Below are 24,765 nucleotides of genomic sequence, written 5' to 3' on the forward strand. Positions count from 1 at the left end.
AAGTGTGCTTGTGCAGCCACAAAAATGGGAGACTAGGTGAATACTTGGAAGACAATTTCTGCTTTGCTATAGGCGTGCCATTTTGTGTGCCAGAAATTAGGTTAAGTATATTTGTCATATTCCAGAGGTTCATTAACTAGAAAAGTTATTGACATTAGGGCAATTATTGAAAAGAAACAACATACAGGACACATGGAATGTTTTCAGGCCAAACACATTCTACTGTTTATTACACATTACATTCTTAAATAAAAATGCGTCACATAACTTTTTTGCATAGATATCTTACAATATACCAATTTAAAAAAGAATTATGAAACAGACCAGTAACAAAAATAAATTTTTTTCTTCATTAATAATTTTGTAACATTAACATACCACCATCATATAATACAAATAATATTTTTTAAATCTTAAGACTTTTTTACAGCAAAAAAACTGACAAAGTAATATATTTATATATATTTATATATATATAAAAAGCTTAAAAAAAATAAAATGTCAAAAAAAGGCAGAACTGAGGGCTACAAGATTGGGTACTTCTGTGATATATTAGAAATACCAGACTAGGCCTGAGAGGATGTGACTGAGGGCATCTCCAATGCACTTGTTAGACACATCTGGCAAAAGAAAAAAATAGTGCAAAATGAAAGTCCTTCAAGCAATGCTGTTTGTTTTTCCTTCCCTACCCCTCTGCCCATGGAGAACATTTTCAAAAGGAAATTCCTATTAAGTGGAGAGCAAGAAAGGGCTTAAAACTGGGGGTGGAAAATAAATTTTACTATGCAAAGAATAAAAGATCTTGGTTTTAATATTTTTCCCTGCTAAATGAGCAGAAAAGCTAAGGCCTTGTTTATATGAGAGAAGTTATTGTGATTTATTGGGACTGATTTTAAGTCAAGTTAGTTAAACTGGTGCAAACTAATTAATATAGGTGTTATATTAGATTCTGGCTTTCCCATTTCTGATGTTAATTTAGCTGAGTTGGAAAGGTTGTCAATGAAAACCAAACTGATATAAGCTAATGTGTTTAACTAGATTGGCATAAGAGAACCAGTGAAACTTCTCTGGTAGAGACAAGGCCTTGATAACAAAATAGTGTTTGAACCAGTGTTTCAAATTGACTTTCGGGGTCTGATGGGCTTGGGTTCCAAAATACAGGAGAGATGGGCAAAATACATGCTTTAAAATACAAGCAATGGTCAGCCCTTCAGCCAGCAGGCCTTTCAGGGACTGTTGATTTTATTTTCCCCAAGAGCCCAAAGATAAAGGCTAAAATGGACACCCCTCTCTATCCCTCTCCCTCCCTCCGTTCTTTTTCACTCTTGGTGGGTACTTTATAAACCCGCTTCCCCCCCTTCTAGTTTGCAGCCTATTTATTCACAGTACACAGCAACATATATTTTCCAACACAGCTGAAAACTTTCCTATGTAAGCCAATACTATTTCTAAAATGCAGTGGCAACTGTAAACACCCTCCCCCAAACCAAAGGCAATAGGCACCATTGGCTACTATGATGAAAGTCAGTAGCTCATTTTCTATTTCTGTGTGGGTATATGCTGTATATTGCTGTACCTCCATACCCACACAGAGATATGGTGTAGAACCTGTTTTCTGGTTGTATACAGAAATCAGAATCAAAGCACTTTAAAAAAAAATCAAAGCTTTCATTTGGAAAATTGTGAATACCGTCTATAATTTTTACACTAAAAATTGCCATTTAATAAGCTTTCAGGAAAATTAAGAAAAAACCCTGTTTGAAAACAACAGCTGCTTCTGAATGTTTTCAGTTGGCTAGATCTATTCTTGAGGTGGCAGAGGCAACCTTTCCTTCCCATTCCACATTCGTCCAAGATTATATGTATATATAATTTATATATATATAATATATATAAATATATAACTATACATATAATATACATATTTTAACTCCTTTCTCTAAGAAGGGAGGAAAGCTCTGCCTTTTTAAAAGAGATCTTGGAGTCTATGGGCTAAATCCTGCAATCCTTAGGCAACACCTGCCACTAAAGCCAAAGCTTGCCAATATGGCTGAATGCAATTGTAGAATATGTCCCTGTGTTATTAATACAAATACATGAGAGTGCAACACTTAGAAGAAATCCACATGAGATTGACCTTGAAATTGCCCATCTGAGGGACTAGATATAATGCTAGTAAGAGACAGCAAGACTTGTCAATCAATGGCTGGACAATCTGAGGAAGAGGGCTTTTTGTTGGTGGTGGTTTTCAATCCACATATAAATGGAGTAATTTTTGAGTATTTTTTCCTAAATTTTTTACCTACCTGAAATCAGCTAAATGAACTTGAAGGGGGTGTTGGATTAGAGGTTTCACCCACAAGTATGAAAGCTTAAACAATAAAATCCTATTGGATAGGGATGCCAAGATGTGTTGAGCAGAAATAAAATCAAAAGTAAAAGCCCTTGAGCCACTGGCTGTTGGCCTTACAGAAGTAAATTATTTACAATTCTTTTCCTTTTTTTAAATGTTTTTTATATGCTGACACGTAAAATAGGAGAGAGGGGGCAAAACAATTATGTAATTATTTCTTGTATACTGCAAGCACCAGCTACGATCTTTTCAGTCTGTAGATAAGCAAAGACCCTAACAGATAAAACAGTATTAGAAACAGCTAAAGAATCCCAAATGCCCAGGTTCAGAAAGTCATAAGAGACAAAGCCTCATGAGTTTTCCAATAATGATCAAGTCACAGATAAGATGCACTTGGTCACTCTAGCCACCATACTCATCAGTTGTTTCACTTCTATGCTGGATGACACATGAATTAGTTGTTTTTAACAGAGCCCTAAAAGCAAGGAAGTCCCCCTCTTATATTCTGACTCCTGTCCCATGTGATATGGTCAGTGATTTCAGGGTATTCACTAAACATTTGTCTAAAGAAAAGTCTCATCAGATTCCAAGAAGCCTGATGCTCATGGGGAAAAAAATATATGTTAGTATGCATATTCACAGAGATGTAAATTGGTTTAGATCTAAAGTCATTTGATTCCTGCATGTTTGGCAGGAACTTGAGAGACAGCAACAGGCCTTCTGGGACAGCTATGCCTGTGAACAGGTTCACAGTGGGGGTTCTACTGTCCTAACTGTCCTACTTTCAAAGATGCTTTTCCTTGTGGAAAAATTCTATAGACTTTAAAAAATATGGATCTAATAGAGTCCTGTAAGAAAACCTACAGGTCTGATCCTATGTGCTACAATGCTACAGCAATATAGCAAAGAAGCAGAACCCCAGGGTGAACTCTGGGCCCCAGCAATGTTTGGGAGAGTTTTGATAATGAATGCAATGGAACCCAGATTTTATCTATAGAATTTAATAGAAAATAATAGAAAAGGTCTTGTAACTCTTTGACAGAGACTATGAAATTTTTTTTTGATTTGGCAGGCTGAATGATGACCATGAGAGTAAAGTAAATTTGATGTAATAACAGATTTGAATATTTTGGATAGGTTTTTCACTCTAATTGCTAGAACTGCCCAGATATATATTTGAATAAAAACAAATACTCCAAAAAGCCTGTATATATACATATTCTATAGATAGGTAGATATTCTATATATCTATATTTAGTTATAGATATACATAGTCTATATATATATTCTATATATATATCTAGATCTAGATCTAGTTATAGATCTAGATATATATATAGAATATGTATATATGCAGGCTTTTTGTATTATTTGTTTTTATTTTAAAAAAATGAAAATCCCACTGAACTGTGGCCCTGCTTTTAAATACTTTGAGAAGTGACCAAAATGTGACACTCCAGACTTGTACCTCCTGCTTGGTAAAGTAAGAGGGAAACTATGCATTTGCTTGCCTTACACTAAAATGGTGATGTGTAAGGGAGAAAGAGCCCCACTTGTATGTAAGATCGCAGGCTGAGTTAGCAGAAAACATGTTGCTACTCCAAAATTGGGCAAAACTGAGGCAGAGTCATTGAAAGGAAAACTACTGAGTCTCATAGTCAGATATTGCCAATAGTCACTTTTCAAAGCCATACCTCTTTAAGGGGTCTGTGTCCTAATATATGAAGTGTGTCCGATTGCTCTTCTCCAGACATTATGCGTACATTCATAGCAAATCAAATATTCCTCTTCTGTACTGCTGCTCTGCTGATTTGTAGGTCTCTCACTCCCCTCCCCCCCATCTTTTCTGTATCCTTTGTTTCACTGTTTTCATACAATACTATTTTTCTCGTGACCTTGGAAGCTATATTTGGCCCTTGAATGATGGCTTCTGTTCTGTAGGGGACATGAATTCAACATGAAGGGAAAGAGAGTAAAGCTTTTTTTCATTAAGGCTCTCTTATGTTGTTGCTAGATAACTGGATTCTCAACAATGACACCTCTTACTAAACCTAAAGCACCCATTAAGCTTCTGATTCTAAAGCAGCCTTATAGAAAGAACTAACTTTTCCCCCATCTTCAGGACCTGCAGTCAGATGAAGTGAAAATAGCTGCAGCATAAAGACATGGGCAAGATTTAAAAAAAATGACTACTTATTCTGAACACCTCAAATTTCAAGCACTCAGTTTGAAACACCTTAAAAGGGACCTAATGTTTAGTACAGTGTTACTATGAAAAACAGTTGTACATACAGAGTGTGTCTACACGTTGCCCTATGGGAACATAGAGGCATGCTACGTAACTGTACGGTGTGCTATGATGATGTAGCAATCACATGTGATTGCCAGCTATGTCACCATAGCAATACACTCCCTGGGTATATTGCGCTATGGCAATGTAGTGGCAAAATCTACCTGTGCGCCATGCACACAGCACAGTAACCATCCATACTGTGCCGTGCTTTAGTACTTCCAAAAGGAAGTACTAAAGCACGGCAACGTGTAGACAAGCCCGTTGTGTCTCAAACTGGGCGCTCAAAAATGAAGGCGCAGCTCACTTTTTACAATTTTTACCCACAATGCTTGTTTATCCATGATCCTATAACAATATACAACAAGTGACTGACCAAGTGCACTGATCTGAGACACAAAATACCCAGTTTATATTTTTTTCCCATTAAACATAGCAGAAATGGTCCTGAAATACAAAATTTCAAAGCTAGAGGCCCATTAGGCCCTGTGTATAACTGAGAAATCCAAATTCTGGTTCACCTTCTCATCCCTTTTCCCATAGTTTTGTTGTCTGGATCCAAGATTTTGATTTAGGCCTATCTCTAGAAGCAAAAAATTTACCACATATTTCAGAAATGTCTATGGACATCAAAGGGGCCCTTGTTCTACCATATTTAAATGAGATGTCAACAAGACTACAAATGACAATAGGAAGTAAATAAATATTGTCTCTTAATATTTTTTCTTTTTTAAATAGTCTTGCACTTAAATTGTCACTTAAATATTAAGTCTTGTAGGCTATTAATAGCATTTGTAAAGGCGGGTGCACTTAGAGCTTAGAAGAGGACACTTATGCAGATTCATAGCCAATGAATATTGTAATGGTGGGTATGTGATCACATACTGTTGGATGCTACAGTAATGAAACTCTGCAGTTTTCTATTTTTTATCTAATGCACTGACTGGATAGTTTACAATTTCACGCAGGTGAGGTTCCAGTGTCCTCATACTTCCACTAGACATTCTGGTAAAATAATCCACATATTCTAATGCAAGTTGAATGTTAGGGCCCTCAAAACTCAGTTGAAAAGCCTAATGGAATGGCCATTAAAAATATGCAATTATAGAAGTAGAGAACTAGGAGATTGTCTGCAAGCAGTGCTCCAGTTGTATTTTAATACATAGAGTATAGTTAGTTTTAAATCTTTGGAATAAAACTTGGTTTCTCTCTCTCTCCTGTTTTTGTTACTAATGTTATGTCATTGCCTTCAAAAGATGGTTAGATTTTGGTCCATATTCCATGCCATATGGGCCAGACATCATATTCCATCCCCATGCCCCCACCCACCCAACGTTCAATTGACAATCACAGTGTGTATGCAAACTGTGAGGAAAAAAACAGCATCTTTTGAGAAGATTCAATCTCTCACTGGAGCCAAAGGTTGCAAAAAAGACTGAGAACTCAAGTACCAAGGATCCTGGTGACTGCTCTTACATTTTACATGGATAGATTTGTTTTAATAGTTCAGTTCTACATCCCAAAACATAAATTAGGGATGCATTTTAACAGTCAGTGAGTCAAAACAGTCATGAGGGCAGTTGGCTAGTACAGTATAAAAGAACAGCAGCCATTTGTGGACCACATGCCATTTTGTTTCATTTCTAGACGCACCTTGCAGGGATGGTCCCAGAATATACAAAATATACAACCTGTCCTAATAACCACCCCACCTGCTTGCATAGGCCATTTCATATGGTCCTAACGGCAGTCTTTGGAGTCGGGGCCAGTACCAAATAGCTACAAATGCAACTTATGTTAATATACTACTTTTTGTTGTTCTTTTTAAATGAAGGATTTAATCCACTTGAGCCAAGGAGGTAAAAAAATGTACAGGATTCAAGGGTGAGTGTGTGAGGTCTCCATTGATCCTTGATGGTAGTTCCTATCCGCCTCATGGGTTACTTTAGACTAATCATTTGGATAAAAACTCAGTGTTGTGTACCAAAGCTGACCCTTCATTTATTCTTACATTTTTTTTATAGGAGTGGGCCATAGAGTCACCTTGATGAATGGGAAAGGAGGACTTTGAAATTTTCTCTAAAAGATTATGGTGAATGAAGCCACTTTACTTGGAAGCTGTTTTCCCTTTCCCTCTTGGGGACTGAAGTAGTATTTTTGGGTTGTTTTTTTTTTTAATGATACTCAACCAAAACGTTAGGTTGTCTCTTTAAAAACTATTTTCAGGTGGTCTTTACACAAATAAAAGTCAATGTTTTCAACTGGTTAATAGAACAGCAAGAACAAGCAACACAATTTGTCAATCAATCACTGTGGGTTGTGGCTAACATGCTCACGTGGTGCTGAAGGAAACCTGTAGTCATGCCTGAGTGGCCAGTCCAAGACAGTTATCCTTGTGAAGAAAAGGAGTTCTGAAGATCAGTTGTTCATGGAGAAAAGATAAAATGCTTAAGCTTCCAAATAAGCTTTTCAAGTTTTCATTAGACAAACAAGAAGTCCTAGTATGGCAATAAGACGATGCCTATGGCGGTATTACATGGTGTTTCGCAGGGACTTTTCCTTGGCCACTATGCAGTCATGTCAGCAGCTTCCAGAGTCCCTAGTGCATATGGTGTACAGTAGCCAAAAAAAATCAAAACAAAAACAACAAACAAAAATGCAGTCCTCCATGTAGTCTACATAAACTCAGGCCAAAAAGAGGATGTACATGTCACAGGTGTCACTCCACAGTCTACTGCCATTAAGGCTATTGGTATGGACTTAAAAGGATCTTAATAGCTCAGTTCTAGGAAGAAGAACCAAAACCAAGACAGATCAAAGTGTCTGTGAAAAGCTGGACACATTGAACGTTAGGAATTCTCAGACAAAGAACAAATGAACCAAGAGGTTAATTTTGGCTACCAAACTGGGATTTGGTTTTCTAGGTCATTATTTTCCCCCCATCTATTTAAAAAGAAAAGTTAGTGCTACAAATATGCAACTTCAAGACAACGTGTTTTCCTATGTAGTTGCACTGAGAAGCAAGTTAAATAAGCCCCTCTTACTGCTGTCCACCTGCAGGGAAGCCTTCTTTGTTTTCTTTGATTTTCCACTGGCAACATCAGGAAACAAATCCAAGTGTGACAGAAGCACTGTAAGCAATTGTTCTGCCTTACTGACATCATCACCTCTACCCCATTTCCTTTCCTGCATCTTCTCCCATTCAGCTGGGGCAAGGCATAAAGAACAGATGTAGTATTTAAGTATAGTTGGGTGCATGACAGTGTGAGCACGTGGTCTGGGTACAGAGGATTATATGTGATTAAGTTCTCTTCTCCTGCAAGGCAGCGGGTTATAGCTGAGTTCCACCTTTACTCTGTGACTTAGCTCAGACAGCATTTATGTAATGCTGACTGTTTTAAATACTTAGATGTGTCTCTTCATGTGGAGGGCAAGGTGATCAGACCTGGAGAAACACCTGCAAATTAAACAAAAGCCAGAAGTAAATAAGAATGCAGCAAATGAGATTATCTACTACTTTTTCATTTATGTACACAGTCCATATGTACAGTGTCCTTCCAGATTTGTAGCCATTCCCTAGGACATGCCACATAAGGCCATGAAGCCATGATGACTTCATCTATACCAGTGAGTAGCTGCACTGGATCTTTGACTGCTATGTTTGTAAATACACTAATCTTCTCTATGCCCCACAGATTCATTCTGTCAGAGCCTGGCAAATAGGCAAGTTAACTCATTAGCTCATAGTCATAAAAATAACAATAAAATACATACATAGAAAGTAAGATTTTCAAATGCTTTCCACCACAAGATGGTGTCACATTTTCAAAAGAATTCAGCACTTGCTTTGGCACCAAAGAGGCCAAATATGAGTGCTGAGCTCCTTATTTTGGTACTCATAGGGAAGCAGAGCGTCTTTGAAAATATGGCCATAATGCTGTCTCTGAGAAAGTCAGGACACTATGTCAATATTGGTGAAGACAGCCACAGAAGTACCTCTGAGAGAAAAGGCACAAAGAGTGTGAGCAATTTCTCCCAATCACATAAGAAGTCTGGCAACATAAATAATGAAACCCCAAGTCTTTGGGTTCCAGGTTCTGTGCTCTATCTTTTCTCTATTCCACCTCACCTCAACAAAATAGCTTTGCATTTGCAAAAAGTATAGATGGTCGTTAGTACTTATTAAAGGGTCACAGAATGCCCATTGTAGAGAGCAGAAACCTCTTTTTACCCTTTGAGGGCATGTCTATGTAGGCCAGTTAATCTGGATTAAGGCAAGATGTGAATTTAAAATGGAACAGCTATTTTTGATTACTTTATTCCCTGTATAGTCTCTGATTCCAGAACAACTGTGCCTGATTCTGGTATCATATGGAATCATGGGGCATCCACAGGCAGTCATAAAGAAATAAATGGAAAATCTTGTGGATTGGAATAACAGGAAAGGGATGAAATGTAATAATGCAGTAAAATGGGAGCTCATCAGTTGTAAATGACTGAAGTGAAGAAGTTAATGACAGGATGACTGAGAACTGCCAATGAGATGCATCCATGAAAAAGGTAAATGCAACTGTAAGATGCATCAGTCAAGGTATTTCTAGTAGTGATAGAGAAGTACTAGCACTATTACACACTGTGGAATACCATATATCTTCATCTGAAATATTGTATATAATTCTGGTCACTCACATTAAAAAACGGTGATTGAACTGGAACCTATATGGAAGTGGGCTAGTAGGATGATCACACTGACTAATATAAATGAAAAAACACCCTATCACACATGACATTTGCTACTTTTGATGGGATTGTGTGTTCTTCAAAACCTACAGCTCAGCGAATATTGTAGCAGAGACCACTTTCAGAATTAACCTGTTCCATTGCTTTGGAAATTCTCTCATGCCATACAAAGCTACACTGCAAAACAAATGTTTTATAAAAAAAGCTTGTGAGAATCTGTGTAATGCATACATACCGATTTATAACAAATATATTTCCATAAAAACAACATTTGAATGGCCTGCATTTCTCAAGAAGAAGCAAGTAAGAAAATTAACACAACTACTGTTAAAAAAAATTGCACTCTGTTTAACAGAAGCCATTCCGATAAATAGGTCCCATAGGCTTTGTGAACATGAGTCAGAGAAAGAGAAGAATCATAAAAATTAAAGAGGGCAAAGACCTGTCAGTGCATTTAAGCTGTTCTTCTGCCAGTATTCCCTGTGTGGGTGCCAGTATTTATCATATTCACTCCCCTTACAAATATGCATTTATAACACCAGGGGAAAAAAAAAGAAAACCCTGCAAGAAGCCAATTTGCATTTAGTAGTCTTCAGCTGGTATAAAGCAGCAGATTTCTACTGAAGTCAACAGTGCTCTAGGGATTGACACCAGCTGAAAATCTGTCCCATGCATCTTCATAAATCAGAGAAAGAAAAATTAAAAGAAACAATGTATAATGATATGGAGGGGTGGAATCCTGCACTCTTTCCAGTGCCCAGATAAAGTAATGCATTAAACCTGATATGAAACAGGAACACCTTCCATAGGGCCGTTGGCTTCTAATTTAGCACTGCTAGAATTTTCTAGCCTTAGGGTCCCAAATGGATTCTTGGACAGACATCTTTCCATCAGTACAAACTAGAAGAGCAGTATGTTCTGGGTACCAGGGCTGCCAAAAACAAAGCAACAGCTTGAATGGGTGCCAAAACGATGGACACCAGCTGGCATTTTAGACTATGGGTAATCACAGGACTGCACCCAAACAGTGCATCTCCTCTGGTGGAGGCAGCCCTGATCAAGGGCCTGCTGAGTCACTAACATGGCAAGATTTGTTAATAACAGAATCAACATTTCCTTTCATAGCAATAATCTCACAGACTGCTACAGTATATTTTTATATCTGCTAAACTAGTACCTGACTAATTCTGAAGGTTCTCTCATTGATGCTAATTTGGTTAGATTTTTTTTCCTTTTCTTTCTTTTTTCCCCCTTGAGACTGCTGCCAGAGGGCACACAGATTTAATATAAAAGAAAGTCCCTGCATAATTTTATACCTCAACCCTACCATCAAAAAGAATGTCAGGAAGTGAGCTGTGGAGCCACTAAGGTCTGCCCATATTGTCCCTTCTTGGAACTAGAGCCAGTAATGGAGTAGACGCAAAAGAAGGAGTTGCCTACAAAGGCCGTGGAGACAGGAATCCAAGCGGGAGAGCCCTATGGATCCCTGGTTATTTTTGGAGCAGGCCTTCATCTACATACCTTTTCCGGTTCCCAGCCGTGTTCTGCAACACAGCTGCAGGCTGTACCTTGGCCCAGCATGCTCTATCTCCAAGTTGCAGTAATGCTATGTGTGTTTATGCACAGTGCTATGGCTCTCCCTAGTAGGTACAATTTACAATGCTTTAAAGCATCCTAATTCCTGATGGGGTTGGGAGGAGGCAGGAGAGAGAGGGACAATTGTATGCTTCTAAGTATACCCAGTTCCTCTGTTCCTTCTCCTCTACCACAACTCGGCATCTACAGAGAAAAGACACCTGTAGTGGGAAGAAAACTTAATGTTCAGCTGTCTTTTTAGTTCTGCATAGATTTTCCTCTGTGGAATTTGTTCCTCTGAGCTCTTTAGCCCTACAGCTACGTGGGGGAAGGAGGGAGCACATGACCCTCATCTTGCAGTCCAAGGATACCAAAATATTATATATAGGAAAGAGTATGACACCAAGTTTCCTTCAGTTAAACATACATATACCCCACAAGACATTTGTGGCCACTGCCTGGTCCTTTGCTTATTCTGCTGTTCTAATGAATTCCATTACCTAAAGAAAGTAAAATCACCTATTGTTTGAAGAGCACCTCATCTCTAATTCCTAAGGAATGCTGGTGATTACTAACATATTCATGGTGCCTCAGGCACGCGAGACTTTTTGAACTCTTTCTGAGCCACTTTAGTTCCCTTCCTTTCTCCCCTGCTACCTCTAAACCATACACATTCTCAGTCCATATACTCCTACTCAAAGTGGTAGGGGTTTGCCATCAAAAACTAACAATGAGCTGTATACTGCAAGACATGGAGATAAAACTAAACACTTTATTTAAAGACAGCCTATTTGTCAAAAAAGAAGAATTTATCATCATTTATTACATTGTAGATAGTTTACACCAAGAATAAAGGACTGATCCAAAGACATGGAAATCTCCCTAATGTCTCCTATTGACTTCTCTGGACTTGAGTTGGTTGTGCTTTAAATGCTTTTACACCAAACTCTGTGAGCCTAAAATCATAATGCTTTAAACAGAAGTAGCTGACACTGATTCAAACAGAAAGAGACAACATGAATGTGTCTGTAAATGGGGGAAACTTGAAGATGACAAATGCTAGTTTTACTTTTTCCTGAGTTCTTTCTGAAGAAGCTGATTAAGTAAAAGCAGTGGTTTAGAGGTGAGGATCTTTCTCTTTCAGACCCTGACACAGAAAAGTACCTGTTCAAGTATAAGCTCATCCTTAAATACTTTTCTGACTACAGATGAACTTAAGTATATGGTAAAAAAGTGCTTGCCTGAATCAAGTCCTGGAACAATTTGGTGATAAAATGACTACAGCTGTGAAGAACTAAAAGAAAGTGTTACAATCAAAGCAGGCATAGTTAAACTGCTGGAGCATCCATCTGCCACAGTGAGCTTCTGAGTACAGAAGAAAAATATGACTCTTATAACTAGATCCAGTGAGAGAGTAGGAAAATTATTTGACCATGGATGGATTAAAAACAGATGTGATCAAGTTGTGAATATTAGGTTAACCAGTGGAAAAAGTATTTGGCACTATTAAAGGAACAAATTATTTGAACAAAGCAACGAATAGGTATTATAGGGATGGCTGCTAGAGAAAATCTTAGCTAGGGAGAGATATATGTGAATATGGAAGAATAACACCTACCATAGGCTTAAGGGAGGCTGTAGGGTTAAGAGTGAGGGAAAAGATAGCAGAGTCTCAGGCAGGCAGGCAGCCTGGATGGAAGCCTGCCCCAGCTGGGGCTGGTTAAGCACTGGCTGCATGAGTAAGCCTTTGCAGCTGTGCCTGGAGTAACTAGGATGGGTCTCTCTCAGGGATTGGCTGCTGATAGCGACCCAGGTATTTAGGAAAGCACTTTGGAAATGGCATTTAAGCTGCTCAGCATGGGAGTCTTTGGCTGTTGTTCCAAGTCCCTTTTCAGTTCTTGGCTCATTTTTGGATCTCTGACTTTGACTCCTAACCTTTGGCTTATTTCCCAGTCTCCATATTTGGCTCCTGGCTTTTTGTCTTAGTTCCTAGTTCCAGACTGTGGCTCTGTGCATTGGAATGGACTTCCATGCCCTAATTCCTTACAGCTTGACCAGCTTTGGTATACCACCACTTCATCTGAGCACACCACAGAGACAGAAACTTTTCTGAGATGCCCGTTTGTAAATGAGGTGAAGAAGAATTTTGCTGAAGAAGTGACAGAGTACTGGTCTGAGTTGTAGGCTTCTGCTTCAGTGCCTGAATTCCAGAGTATCTGTTCAAGTTCCAGTTCGAGTGCAGCGTTCCACAATTCTTCACGCCACAGTTCTGCTTTACGTTCCTGAGTACCACTTCTAATGCCTGAGCACCATACCAAGTTCCAGAGGTCTACTTTAAGTACGTTTGAATTCCAAGTTCCAAACTCCAGTTCAAATGTCAACGTTTCAACTTGGATTCCAGAGGTCAGAATTCCACAGTTCTGCTTCAAGGTTCAGCATGTCAGTTTGAATCATGTTTCAGAAGTCTGAACACCGAGTTCTGCTTTGAGATCCTGCATACCAGCCTGAGATTTCAAATACCAATTCTGAGATCTGAGTTCCAGCGCTCCAAGCATCAGAGTCCCAGTTCAGGTGCCACAGCTCCAAAGCACCAGTCCAGATTCCTGAGTACCTGTACTGAGGTCCAAGTTCTGCTTCAAGATCTGAGATCTGTAGTTGCACTTTGATTTCCAGAATACCAGGCTGAGTACTTCTCAGAGTTACAGAACATTGATCCAGATTCCAGATGTCTGAGGTCTAAAGTATCAATCCAAGTTCTGAGGTCTGAGTCCCAAGAGGCCAGTGCTCGAGAGTAGCAGACCATGTTTCAACCGCCAGTCTCCAAAGTTTCTGCTCAAGTGCAAGTTCCAGAGTTCTCCTTTAAACTCTTGAGTACCATTCCAAACACCAGCCACAGCTCAAGGCCTCTGCCAGTTCTTGAGCCAGAACTCAGTCAGAGATAAGAAGGCTCCAGTTCTGAGGTACGAAGTTCCAGTGGTCTGCTTCAAGTGGCAGGCAGAGTTCAAAGGTGTAAAGTGACAGTCCAAGTGCCAGAGATCCATTTTGAGTTCCAGAAATCAGATCTCCAAAGCACAAGTTTAAGCTCCAGAACTCTAATTGGAGTACCAGCTCAATCTCCAGAGTTTCGTATATTTGAGCTCCAGAATACCAAGCTGACTTCCTTCCAGTCAAAATACTGTTTCACATTCAAGAGGACTGGCCTGTGTGTCAGAGTTTTGCTTGGGGTTTCAGAAATCTGAGGACCAGGGCTACATGCTGAGTTCTGGAGTACCAGCCCAAGATCTCGAGGTCTGAGCTCCAGAGTTCTGCTTCAAGTTCCCGAAGTCTCAGTTAACAAGTTCCAGAGATCCAAAGACCTGGATAACCATTCTGAGGTCTGAGTTCCAAAGCTTCAGAGTACCAGTCAGCTTTCAAATTCAGCTTCAAAGTCTTGTTTCCAGTCCAAGTAGCAGTCTAAACACAAGTTCAGTCTCCAGCATCTTGAGTTCTGCTTCAAGGTCTGAGTTCAAGAGTACCAGTCCAAGTTCCATAGTTCTACTTTGAGCTCTAGAAGTTTGGGCTCCAGAGGTTTGCTTCAAGATCTGAGTTTCAGTGCATCAGTCCAACGGCCATGATAATTTCCAGAGTACCAATCCAAGTGCCAACGTTCATCTTTAAACTCCAGAAGTCAGAGAGCCAGTTCCAGAGATCCAAGTTCTCAAGGCTAGAGCTCCAAAGTACTGATCCAAATCCTAAGTCTCAGAGTTCCAGATTTCCAGAGTCCAAGTAACAGTCTGGGTTTAAATCCATTTTGAGTTGCAGAGCATTACAGTACCTTTGCCAGGTGAAGTATTAAGTTCCAGAAGTCCACTCTGAACAGCAGTTTGAGTTCCAAGCTCCAGAGAGTTTTTTGCTTTTGAAAACCAGAAGTCTGAGTTCTTCAGACAACAGATATGAGTTCCAGAAAACAAGTCAGAGTTCAAGCTCTGCTTCTGAAAGTTTGGGTTCCAGAGAGTCTGTTCCAAAGTACTGGTTCACGTACCATTTCAGTTTCCAAAGTCCAGATAAGAGTTACAGAGTTCTGCTTCAGGGTTTGTGTGCCAGTAAGAATTCAAGTTTTAAGATCTAGACTTCTACGCTGAGTTCCAGAGGTCTGCTCTTCAGTGCACCAGTCCGAATGCTGCTGTGATCTCCAGAGTACCAATGTAAGTTCCAGAGTGCTGAATTACTCAGTGTACTGAGTTCCAGCTCCAAGTCGCAGAGATCCAAAGTCCTGAGTAACAGGTTTGTCAGAGTCCAAGTACCAGAGTTCTGCTTCAAGGACTGAGTTCCACTTTGAGTACCTCTTAGTTTCAGAATATCGATCCAAGCTTCTGAACTGCAGTCCTGAGGTCTGAGTCCCAGAGGCCAGTGCTCCCAAGTACCACACTGTGTTCCAACAACGCTCCTGTTCAAGAGCCCTACTTTAAGCTTCTGAGTACAAGTTCTGAGTTTCAGCCAGAATACAGAATCCCAGAGGTCCAGGTTCCATAGATCAGCATTCCAGAGTGCCAATCGGAGTTCAATTTATGCTGCAAAATCTTAGTTCCAGTCTGGACACAAGTCCAAGTACCAGTTCAATCAAGAGTTCTATTTCAAAGTCTAGAATTTGGAGTTCCAGTCAGAGTGCTTCTCTGAGTTCAAGAGTACCAGTCAAAGCATCACCATTCCACTTTGAGTTCCAGAAGTCTAAGCTCCTGAGTACCACTCTGAGTTCCCAAGAGCCAGGTCTGCAGTACAAGTACTGAGCTCCATATACCAGTTCCAGGATCTAAGCTCCAGAATTCCAGTCCCGGTTCCAGAGGTCCGAGTCTCTGACTACCAGTTCTAAGATCTACATCTCAGAGGCCAGAACTCCCACATACCAAATTCCAGAGGTCCAAATATTCTGAGGTCTGAGCTCCAGAATACCTGTCTGAGTGCTAGGGGTTTACTTCAAGTTCCAGAGATCTGGGGTGCCAAGAGAGATCTAGAGTGCCACATTTCCAGAGTGCCTGAATTTGAGATCCAAATTCCAGAATATCAGTCTGACTCCTGCAATTCTCATTCAAGATCTGAACTCCAAAGCACCAGTTAATTCTTAGTGCCTGTTCTAAGCCTCCAGTTCAAGTTCCAAGTTCCAGTCATTCCATCTTTCTTTCTCTCTTTCCCCAGGACCAGTTTGAGCTTCATTTCAAGTTTTATTGAGTTCCAGTTAGCATTCTAGTCAAGGTATTCAGCCTCAGCACATCCAGGAGAGAAGGGGTGGTAAACCTGTTGTAACCCAAGTCAGAATTGATGTAAAATTGATGAATAGGAAAAGAGGGGACACCCTGGGAAAGGGTGGGGAAGTCGAGACCTACCGTGTCTAGATTATCAGGCAGCCAGCCTGAACACAGGTCTTGCTCAAATGAGGCTGTTGAAGCACTGGCTGGATGAGTTAGCCTTTGCAGCTACGTCTGAGGTAACTGAGACTAGTTGAGGATTTGATTGCTGAGAACAGCAACTCAGTTGGTGGGGCTGCACCTGGCACTAGTGCTCAGCCTGGTCAATGCAGAGATCTCTAGCCACTGCTCTAATCCTCTCCATAGTCCTTGGTCTGCTTCCTCATTCCTGGTCCCAGACCTTGGCCCTAACCATTGGGATCTAGGTCCTTGTCCATTACACAAGTTCTCCTTGGATTTCTCATAAGAAGGTTGCCATTCCATCACAGAAACCAGGAGTTCATGTGGGGAGCAGAGTCAAGGGGTGAAATGCTGCTTTCTTAAAAGGAAAGCACTCCTATGCTAAAATTAGAGAACAGAAATGCTCTTCCACTTGGTAGAGATGCTTATAAAAGGCAAGACTCCAGAGGCCTGTACTTCACTTATCCTGTCCCTCATTCTGAACAAACAAAAGATAATCCAGGGATAAAGCAAAAGTGAATCCAAGAGGAAGCCCTTGGGAGGGGGGCAAACTTGCTCAGATGAAGATCTTGGAAAGACAGGATGTGAAAATGATCAAATTTCCTTCCTATCCAAGGTTGGGTTCCCTGTTTATGTCCTGTGCGTCCTTTGTCCATGCATGGTTTTTGCCAGTCAGACTTGCCTAGAGGCTTTCTAGGGCAGTTATTGTCTTACAAAGCATCTTCTTACCCTAATGGAGAAACCTTTGTGCTGCATTAGAAAGGTGATTTTCTTAAGCTTCTTTAAATGTATGTTATACATATCTCACATACATACCTGGATCCAGCTTAGGCATAATCAAACAATGTGCTTGTATCTGAACAGGTTATCTAGCTAATCCTATTTCTTTTTGAAATAGGAAAAATATTTTATATAAAAATAAAATTAGCTAGATAACTTATTCAGATTCAAGCACATCATTTGATTGTGCCTAAACTGGATCCAGGTTTCACTGTGGGCAATGTCAGTCTCCACTCTGGACACTTTTTACTGTTGGATAATGTCAGTGCCGTCAGATGTGATTACTGGGCTAGTCTCTTTTGGCTCCATCAAAATTATGTTTATTATTACTAGTAGTGGTAGTAGTAGTAATAGTAGTATTTTAAACTGGCTGGGCCAGATTTTCAGAAATACTTAGCACCTACATTTAGGATCAGATTTTTAGATGAGCCCAACTTCCATTCAGGCTGCTACAATCGGCACCCAAAAGCTCCTATTGTTCTCAGTAACAGCTGCTGAGTACGCAGCCCTGCAAGCAAATCTGGCCAACTGAAAATCAGGTGCCCATATAAGAGCTGTTGTGTCTGGAGCTCACTGGGGAACCTGGCTCTGGAAACTTACTAAACTTTAAAAGAGAGACAACAGAATATGAAATACAGAGCACCTCCTTTGCCTAAAATGATCTCAAGTGTGGGATCAAGAGAGAGACTCTCAACTAGTGTGAATTATGTAGATCCATCATTCTTGTTTTAAAATCCTTGGGGTAAACCTTTTCAAGTATACCAAAATCATTTAGGCAGTTCTACAAAGGTTGCTTTTTGTTTCTAGGAACTGTCTTTTAAGCTTCTAAAGGGAGAGAAAAGCAATTATATAGGGGAAGATGCTAAGTTAACTTAAATAGAAGGTTAATGATAAATTGACTGCATAGGGATAGGAAAATGCTATCAGTCCCCAGAATTGTCTAAACTTTTGGGTACCTTAGACATACACTTGAATCTGTGACCTCTCCCTCTCACCTACTTGCTGTGATGAATCACCTCTCCCAGTGGTTTCTGAAGTTCAACAGCCCCTTGGTAACGTCCATTACATGGACCAGGAAGCAAAGAGGTGCGGCTTAAGAAAAAATGTTGTAAGCAGGAAGGATAGCAAGAGGGCTCAGTCTTTGCTGTCAAAGTCATGTAGGATCCACAGAGAAGGAAAGCTATAGTGCTGAGCTGCTGGTGGGTTACAGAGGGCAACACAGAGCTTCATAGGCTATGTTTGGGGCTTTATAGATAATTTTTCTATGCTTAGAAATATAGCACTTGAGAATCCTTTAAAGAGCAACGTTGTACTTTGTCTCAAATACTGCTCCCATCAAAGTCAATGATGCAAGTTCCCACTGACTTTATTGGGACCAAGATCTGGCCATGTATCTGTTTCTGCTTTAAGCATCAATAAGGAAAAAAAAAGTGTAGGAATTAATGTTGAATCTTTGTTCAGTCCCCAGCACATAAACATCCCATTTCAGAACTCCTCTTTCCTCCCCATTCTGCCTCCCAGATACACACCCAAGGTAGCTTAAGTCATCACCACAACTGCCTGGCAGCCTAACTAGCTAGCAATTGAAATATATATGGTAAATCCTACAGAAGGGGTTTCCTCCTTGTAGATCAGGCGATAAAGGCACATTGGCCAGTTAGCTCAAGGCCCTACTATCTGCTGCCAGATGTTCTGTATGGAAGACAAGAGGCTTTGGTCCTTGGTGAGCTGGCAGTGCAGTGCCTTTCACAACCACTATATTTATCTGAACATCATTTTTAGAAGTCTGCATTACCTGTCACAATGGTTGCATTTAAAGGGTTTTGCACCTGTGTGTTTCCTGTAGTGCCTCGTGAGCTCATCGCTTCGTGCAAAACGCCACTCGCACCCTTCCCATGAGCACTTGTATGGTTTCTCACCTGCAGAGGGAATGAGAAAACAATCATGACTGCAGGGAAATTATTCCTAACTAACCTTTTCATTCCCATGCCTCCTTATATCACCAGAGGGTCATTTTCAGCTCCCTGAATCAACACTGTGAATACTTGCTAGGTATTAGCTCAGGGGTCAGCAATCTTTTACTAATGTCATGCTAAATTAAGATAACTCGGTCTTCCTCAGGTCACAGGCAGCCACTAGATGGCACATTCTTGTGCACAAGTGCTTGGTTGGCCTGGATAAAATCTCTTGTAGGTTGCTGACCCCTGTACAACATATTGACAAAAAGCGTATGTGTAAGTTAGGCACATGGTTGCTGGTACAAACAGACCCAAAGTTCTTAAAATGCCTTTTGACTAAAAAGAAGTAATCTGTTCTGGTTTTCACATAAGTAGATAGCATTCATATCTATGCCAACCAAGACCTGATGCCATATCTCCTACATAGTTAATTTATAAAGTGAACTCTGCTCTTTGATTCAAGACATTACATTTCAGTATAGTAAGTGCTAGAAGAAAACATTTTATCCCTTAATTTGATACGCTACTGCAACCTTCTGAAGTCTTTTGGACTGTATTTATCAGGTGTTATTCCAGCAACCACTAGAACTCTCTCTCTTACAGTTATATTGAAGCAGCCAGGGTCGCACAATTGGATGTCAGTACACAATCTTGTCAGCTGTGTTCACGTTTCTTCATTCTGTACTATAAAACAGGCTTTGGGGGCCAAATTCAGCACTGGTATACCACCAATGAAATCACTGATATTACTCCAAGGCCATTGCCATCTTAAAATGGATACCCTTTAGGTCTAAAACATGACCCCTTTATTGTTTACTCCCATTTCTTTATAGGATTGCAAAATCTGTGTGTGCACTTTCCACCTCCCATCAGAATAAATGCTTTTCTCTTACACAAAATCAATGTCAGTATTCCCAGCACTCAAAAGCAGCCCAGCAATAAACAGTGAGGATGCATCAGAGGAGGCAGGGCATGAGAGGACACGGTGAGGAAACCAATTTCACTCTCAAGCTTCCAACAAAGAATTTTAAACATGGAGGGATATAGCAGGGAGGGATTTTTTTCTTTTTTTATAAAAATTCTGAATACTGCTAAGAGGGTGACTTTAAAAAACAAACCAAAAATGACAATCCATAATGCCTCCTGCCTAGAAAAAACAATTGCACAACCATAACAGGTTTAAATCTCAAATACAGTCAGGTGTCTACATTTCATTTGCCACAGAGTATACTCCTCAGGTAATGGAGAAAGATCTCATTACTTTATAGTACAAAACAGGAAGAGCCATATATTTCAGGGAAAGTAAATTGTACAGGTCAGAAGAGTGCATAGGCCATATTCATCTCTGGTGTAACTGTTTGCAGCAACAGGATTACATCAGGAATTGATTTGACCCAATCTGCTTAGAGAAAGCTTCTTTGTGGTTAGTCATTCTCCAAACATTATTGATTACAAGCTTGGCTCTGCCGCCCCAAAGATAAAATGGAAAGCTGGCACTGACAGGGGAGGAGAATGAACTGCCATACCTCCTGTAATCCAGCAATTCAAACCTTTCAGCCTCAACTCTGAGGGCTTCAAAAAGCAAACTAACTAAATAAAAGGGTTCCTAGGACCAAAGCAGCGCAGAAAGGAGGTGCCTTACATGAAGCTGCAGCAGGCAGATAAATGCCAAGGCAGATATGGGTCCACCAATCAAGAAACTAAAGGCTACAGGCCTTAAGGAACAAAAGCTACATAGCGGGAAAGGGTAGGAGGCAGGAAAAAGAGCTAGAAGGATTTAAATTTCAAACCAGGCTTTCCCTGAAGCTCAGTCTACTCACATACAGTTGTTTTCAGCATTATAAATGGGTTTTCTCCTGAAACCTACATGGAACTTTGCAATGTTTGGCTCTTTTTTTTAATACAGACATTTAATCCAATTACAAAAATTCACCACACTTTACAATGTGGTCCTAGATCAGAAGATCCCAGAACAAAAATCTCATGTAGATTGCAAGATCTAAGGAAACAGAGAGGACTGTAAAAATGAAATGAACAATAAGAAAACCAATGTCTATGTTGCAGATTGCAGTCTAGAGGAGAGATACCCGTGCTAGCTTTAAATGAGCTGACCTGTGTATTAGAACCAATCTAGCCATGACAGCAAGAACTCCTTGGAGGATCATTCACTGGGAACCAGCGTAAATGAGCCCTTGTTGAGCTCTGCTGCTGCCATGAGGAGACAGCTTCCCATACCCCAGGCTGATCTCAACACTGCAGTGTAGTCTGCTCTGTAGCCCTACCTAATAAGAAAATAGAATAGCCCAATAAAACACAACATAGAACAGATTATTCAAATCTAGAAATATGTAAAGCTTTGTTAAAAATGGGGTTTTTTTTTAGCTCACAGAGCTATTAGGTGTTTTTATTTCCACCAGGCACTATATTGTGAGCTAAGTGCTTGCTTTTCATTCCCACACTAGTGCCTTTTCCTGTCAATGTGCTGTGGCTCTGGCTTTGCCAATGCAAAACACTGTATTTCATATAACATACTCTATTATAATGTCAGTGATGCTCAACCAGGTTGCTGTGAGATCCTTTAAAGGGTACTGTGGAGTACTGTGCAAGATTAGGTGTACAAACACCTACCAGATCTACAAGATAAACCCAGAGATTTCACTATGAATCCATAGTGTCAAAAACATTCTGACCTGCTGTGGTTTTTCTGAGTTACTTGCAACAGAAAAATTGCTCTTTTTTTTTCTATTGTCAGAAAATGGGTGAAAGCTCAGAGCTGGTATTTGCATAGAGGGGTGCCTTGAGTCTAACAAAGTTTACCTAGAAACTGGGCATCCAAAAATGACTCCCCAGCTTTTGATCTTGCTCATGATGGTGCCAGTCAGCAGCTACTCTGCTGGGATATCTTATGCTTCATTTTTAAAAGCAGTATCTGGTAGGAATAGATTGATGTGCAATGCATGTTGCCAATCATGCAGCTTGCCTCACTGAAGAAGAAAGAGAAGCTCTCCCACACCTACCTCATTGTGGAAATGGATAGGAAGGCAGACATGTTGGTCTACGGCCATATCTTTGCTACATACACTATGAAGGGAGTGCGAGAAGCTGACTCTCTTTCCACATCAGTTGAGACAGAAAGTCTCATACAGGATAGATGGGTTAGGGACAAATGCTGCGGCTGTTCCCTGAAATCAACGAGCCTTGTGACAGAAGCAGGATTTGGTTAATTAACATTTGTCAAGAGGCCTGAAAATGTAAAGTCTATATATAGATTATTTTAGATATAAAGGCCAAACATTATTACTGTTAGACCCAGGGGATGTTACATCTCTACGTTCTTTGTGCTCCAGGGGAGCTCTCTCAAACATCCCCCATTTGGCTTTGCCCAGCAATGGGCCTTGTTGTGTTTTCACTCTTCTCCTCTGGAACAGAAGCCATGCACTACCAAATAAATGTCAGACTGTGCTGCTTTGTGCTCCCAGGCAGTGTGCTTGCTTACTGTACTCCATGGCATAAAAGCAAAGAAGCCTGTGACCTTTAAAGCCATGTCAAAAGGCATCCTTGACCCACAGACTCCAAGTGTTTGGATTTCCTGCCCTTCCCCCTCTCCTGTTCAAAACTCAGGGGGGGAGGGGGCAGAGGGGAGAAGGGGGAGGTAAGGTAGGGATAGCAACTCTGTGTACAGAGAGCAAGCCCTAACTGCATCTTTTAATTATTACTTAATTCTCACTTGGTGGGGTATAAATAAAAGCTTCTCATGTCCAGTGGTCCCAAAAAGGCACTTGAATGAGGTGCTCCTTCCTATCTCAGTAGTGGCAGCGGTGGGAAAGATTTATGCAGGATGATTTCCACAATGTCTTGCTTGCTCTTCTGTTTCAGTAGAGGAGTAGTATGAATAAAAGGATATATGGTAAAATTCTGGCTTTACTGAAGGTAATGGCAAATCTCCCACTGACTCCAACAGGGCTGGGATTCACCCTTTTAATTAATTAATTAAGAGCTTCTAAATCCAATTAAAAATAGAAACATCGCAGGGCTGTACCGCACACATTTCTGAGAGCTGCTTTCAGAAGGGCGAATGAAGAGCACGGTGAATTTTTTTGGACTGTGGCTTTATTGATTCTGCCTCCAGTGCCTCAGATTAGACATGTGAAGAGTCTTTCAAGCTCCTTTGTGGAGTGATCAGGGCCTGGCATGCTGCACATGTGTTTTAACAAGTCTATACATTTAGGCAAACACACACCCACATAAATCATAGACTCATAGACTACAAGGATTGGAAGAGACCTGTAAGATCATTAAGTCCGGTCCCTTGCCATGGGCAGGAGGTAATTGGGCTCAAATGAGCTCAACGAGGAGCCTCTCCAACCTCCTCTTGAATGCCTCCAGGGATGGGGACTACACCACCTCTGCTGGGAGTGTGTTCCAGATTCTTGATACCCTTATGGAAAAGAAGTTTTTCCCTATGTCCAGCCTATATTTTTCCTGAACTAGCTTGTGTCCATTGTTCCTTGTCCTCCCAAGGGGTGCCTTACTGAAGAATGGCTCCCCTAGATCTTGGTGTTCACCCCTGACATACGTGTAGGTATCTATCAAGTCACCTCTCAGTCTTTTCTTACTCAGAGTGAACAAACCCCATTCCTGGAGTCTCTCCTCATATGACCTATCCTCCAGGCCCCTAATCATACCAGTGTCAAATGGTCATTAAAAAAAAATTTGCTACCCAAATATAAACTGAGTCATTCTGTCTTGCCAGTGTCTAACATGTCCCACAGATGGTGCCCTACAAAGCCTATGAGGTATATTGTCTTTCATTTTAGATTACACATGCATACACAATATAAATAGCCAGATTAGATAGGCAGATAGTGGCTTATTAACATGAATTTAGGGTGGCCATGCATGATTCAAGTCATGCAGGTCCCCTAAAATGAGTGCTAGTGAAACCTTTGCATGCCCCATAATGCCACATACTTCTTGGAAAAATTACTGGTGCCAAAGTAAGGGGTCTCAGCCACCTGCAAATATTTCTTTTCTCTACCTGTAGCAGAATGCCTTGTTGTACTTCTAGACTATGAGCTCAATGGAGAAGGGACTGTCTTTATTTCACTTGTATGTATACAATGTGGCCCAGACTGGGGCCTCAAGGCACTGTACTTTCTTAAATATAGAAAGAGTTCCTAGGGCATCAAAGACTCTACACACAACTTGCAAGTGGGGGGGCATTGTCACTGTTGTAGTAAAACATACATGCAAACGGTTCTGTTGCTTAGCTGTTATTAGTAGTGAGAGCTATGGCCCTGATTCACCAGTCCAACCCAGCTGAGGAAAGCATATAAATACATGCTTGAAAGTAATAAATATATGCCTAAAGGGTAGATCTTCAAAGGCTGGGGACTGTAGTATGAGCAGATGCACACCATTCTCCACATGCCTAGGCAGAGATCTTAAAAGTGGCCTCCTGCCCAGAAGTCTTTGGTTCTATTAAGTCCTTTCTACAGCACATCTTGGTTCACTCTGGTAACTGGAGAACAAATAACTTTACAAGTGTAATTTCCCCCCACAACCACAGCAGGGACACATAGACAACATGCCATAACATTTTGCCAGTGATTCAAAGGAAGCCAGCCCATTATTGTTTGCACTAAAAGCCCAGGCTCTTCCCAGTTC

The 24,765-nt window shown here is 40.5% G+C and overlaps 1 protein-coding gene across 2 annotated transcripts in view; it reads right to left on the bottom strand.

Annotated features, from left to right (window-relative positions):
- Positions 1–200: 200 nt before the first annotated feature.
- Positions 201–24,765, bottom strand: part of KLF7 (KLF transcription factor 7) — a 92,688-nt gene continuing 68,123 nt past the window's right edge. For both annotated transcript variants that reach the window (XM_006273780.4, XM_019492355.2), the window contains 2 exons: positions 18,936–19,059; positions 201–8,100 (listed from right to left, as the gene is read on the bottom strand). In XM_006273780.4, the coding sequence (XP_006273842.1) occupies positions 8,049–8,100; positions 18,936–19,059 (176 nt within the window). In that variant the 3' untranslated portion in view covers positions 201–8,048. The remainder of the gene's footprint in view (positions 8,101–18,935; positions 19,060–24,765) is intronic.

The sequence above is a fragment of the Alligator mississippiensis genome, chromosome 4, assembly GCF_030867095.1.
Source record: "Alligator mississippiensis isolate rAllMis1 chromosome 4, rAllMis1, whole genome shotgun sequence".
NCBI lineage: Eukaryota > Metazoa > Chordata > Crocodylia > Alligatoridae > Alligator > Alligator mississippiensis.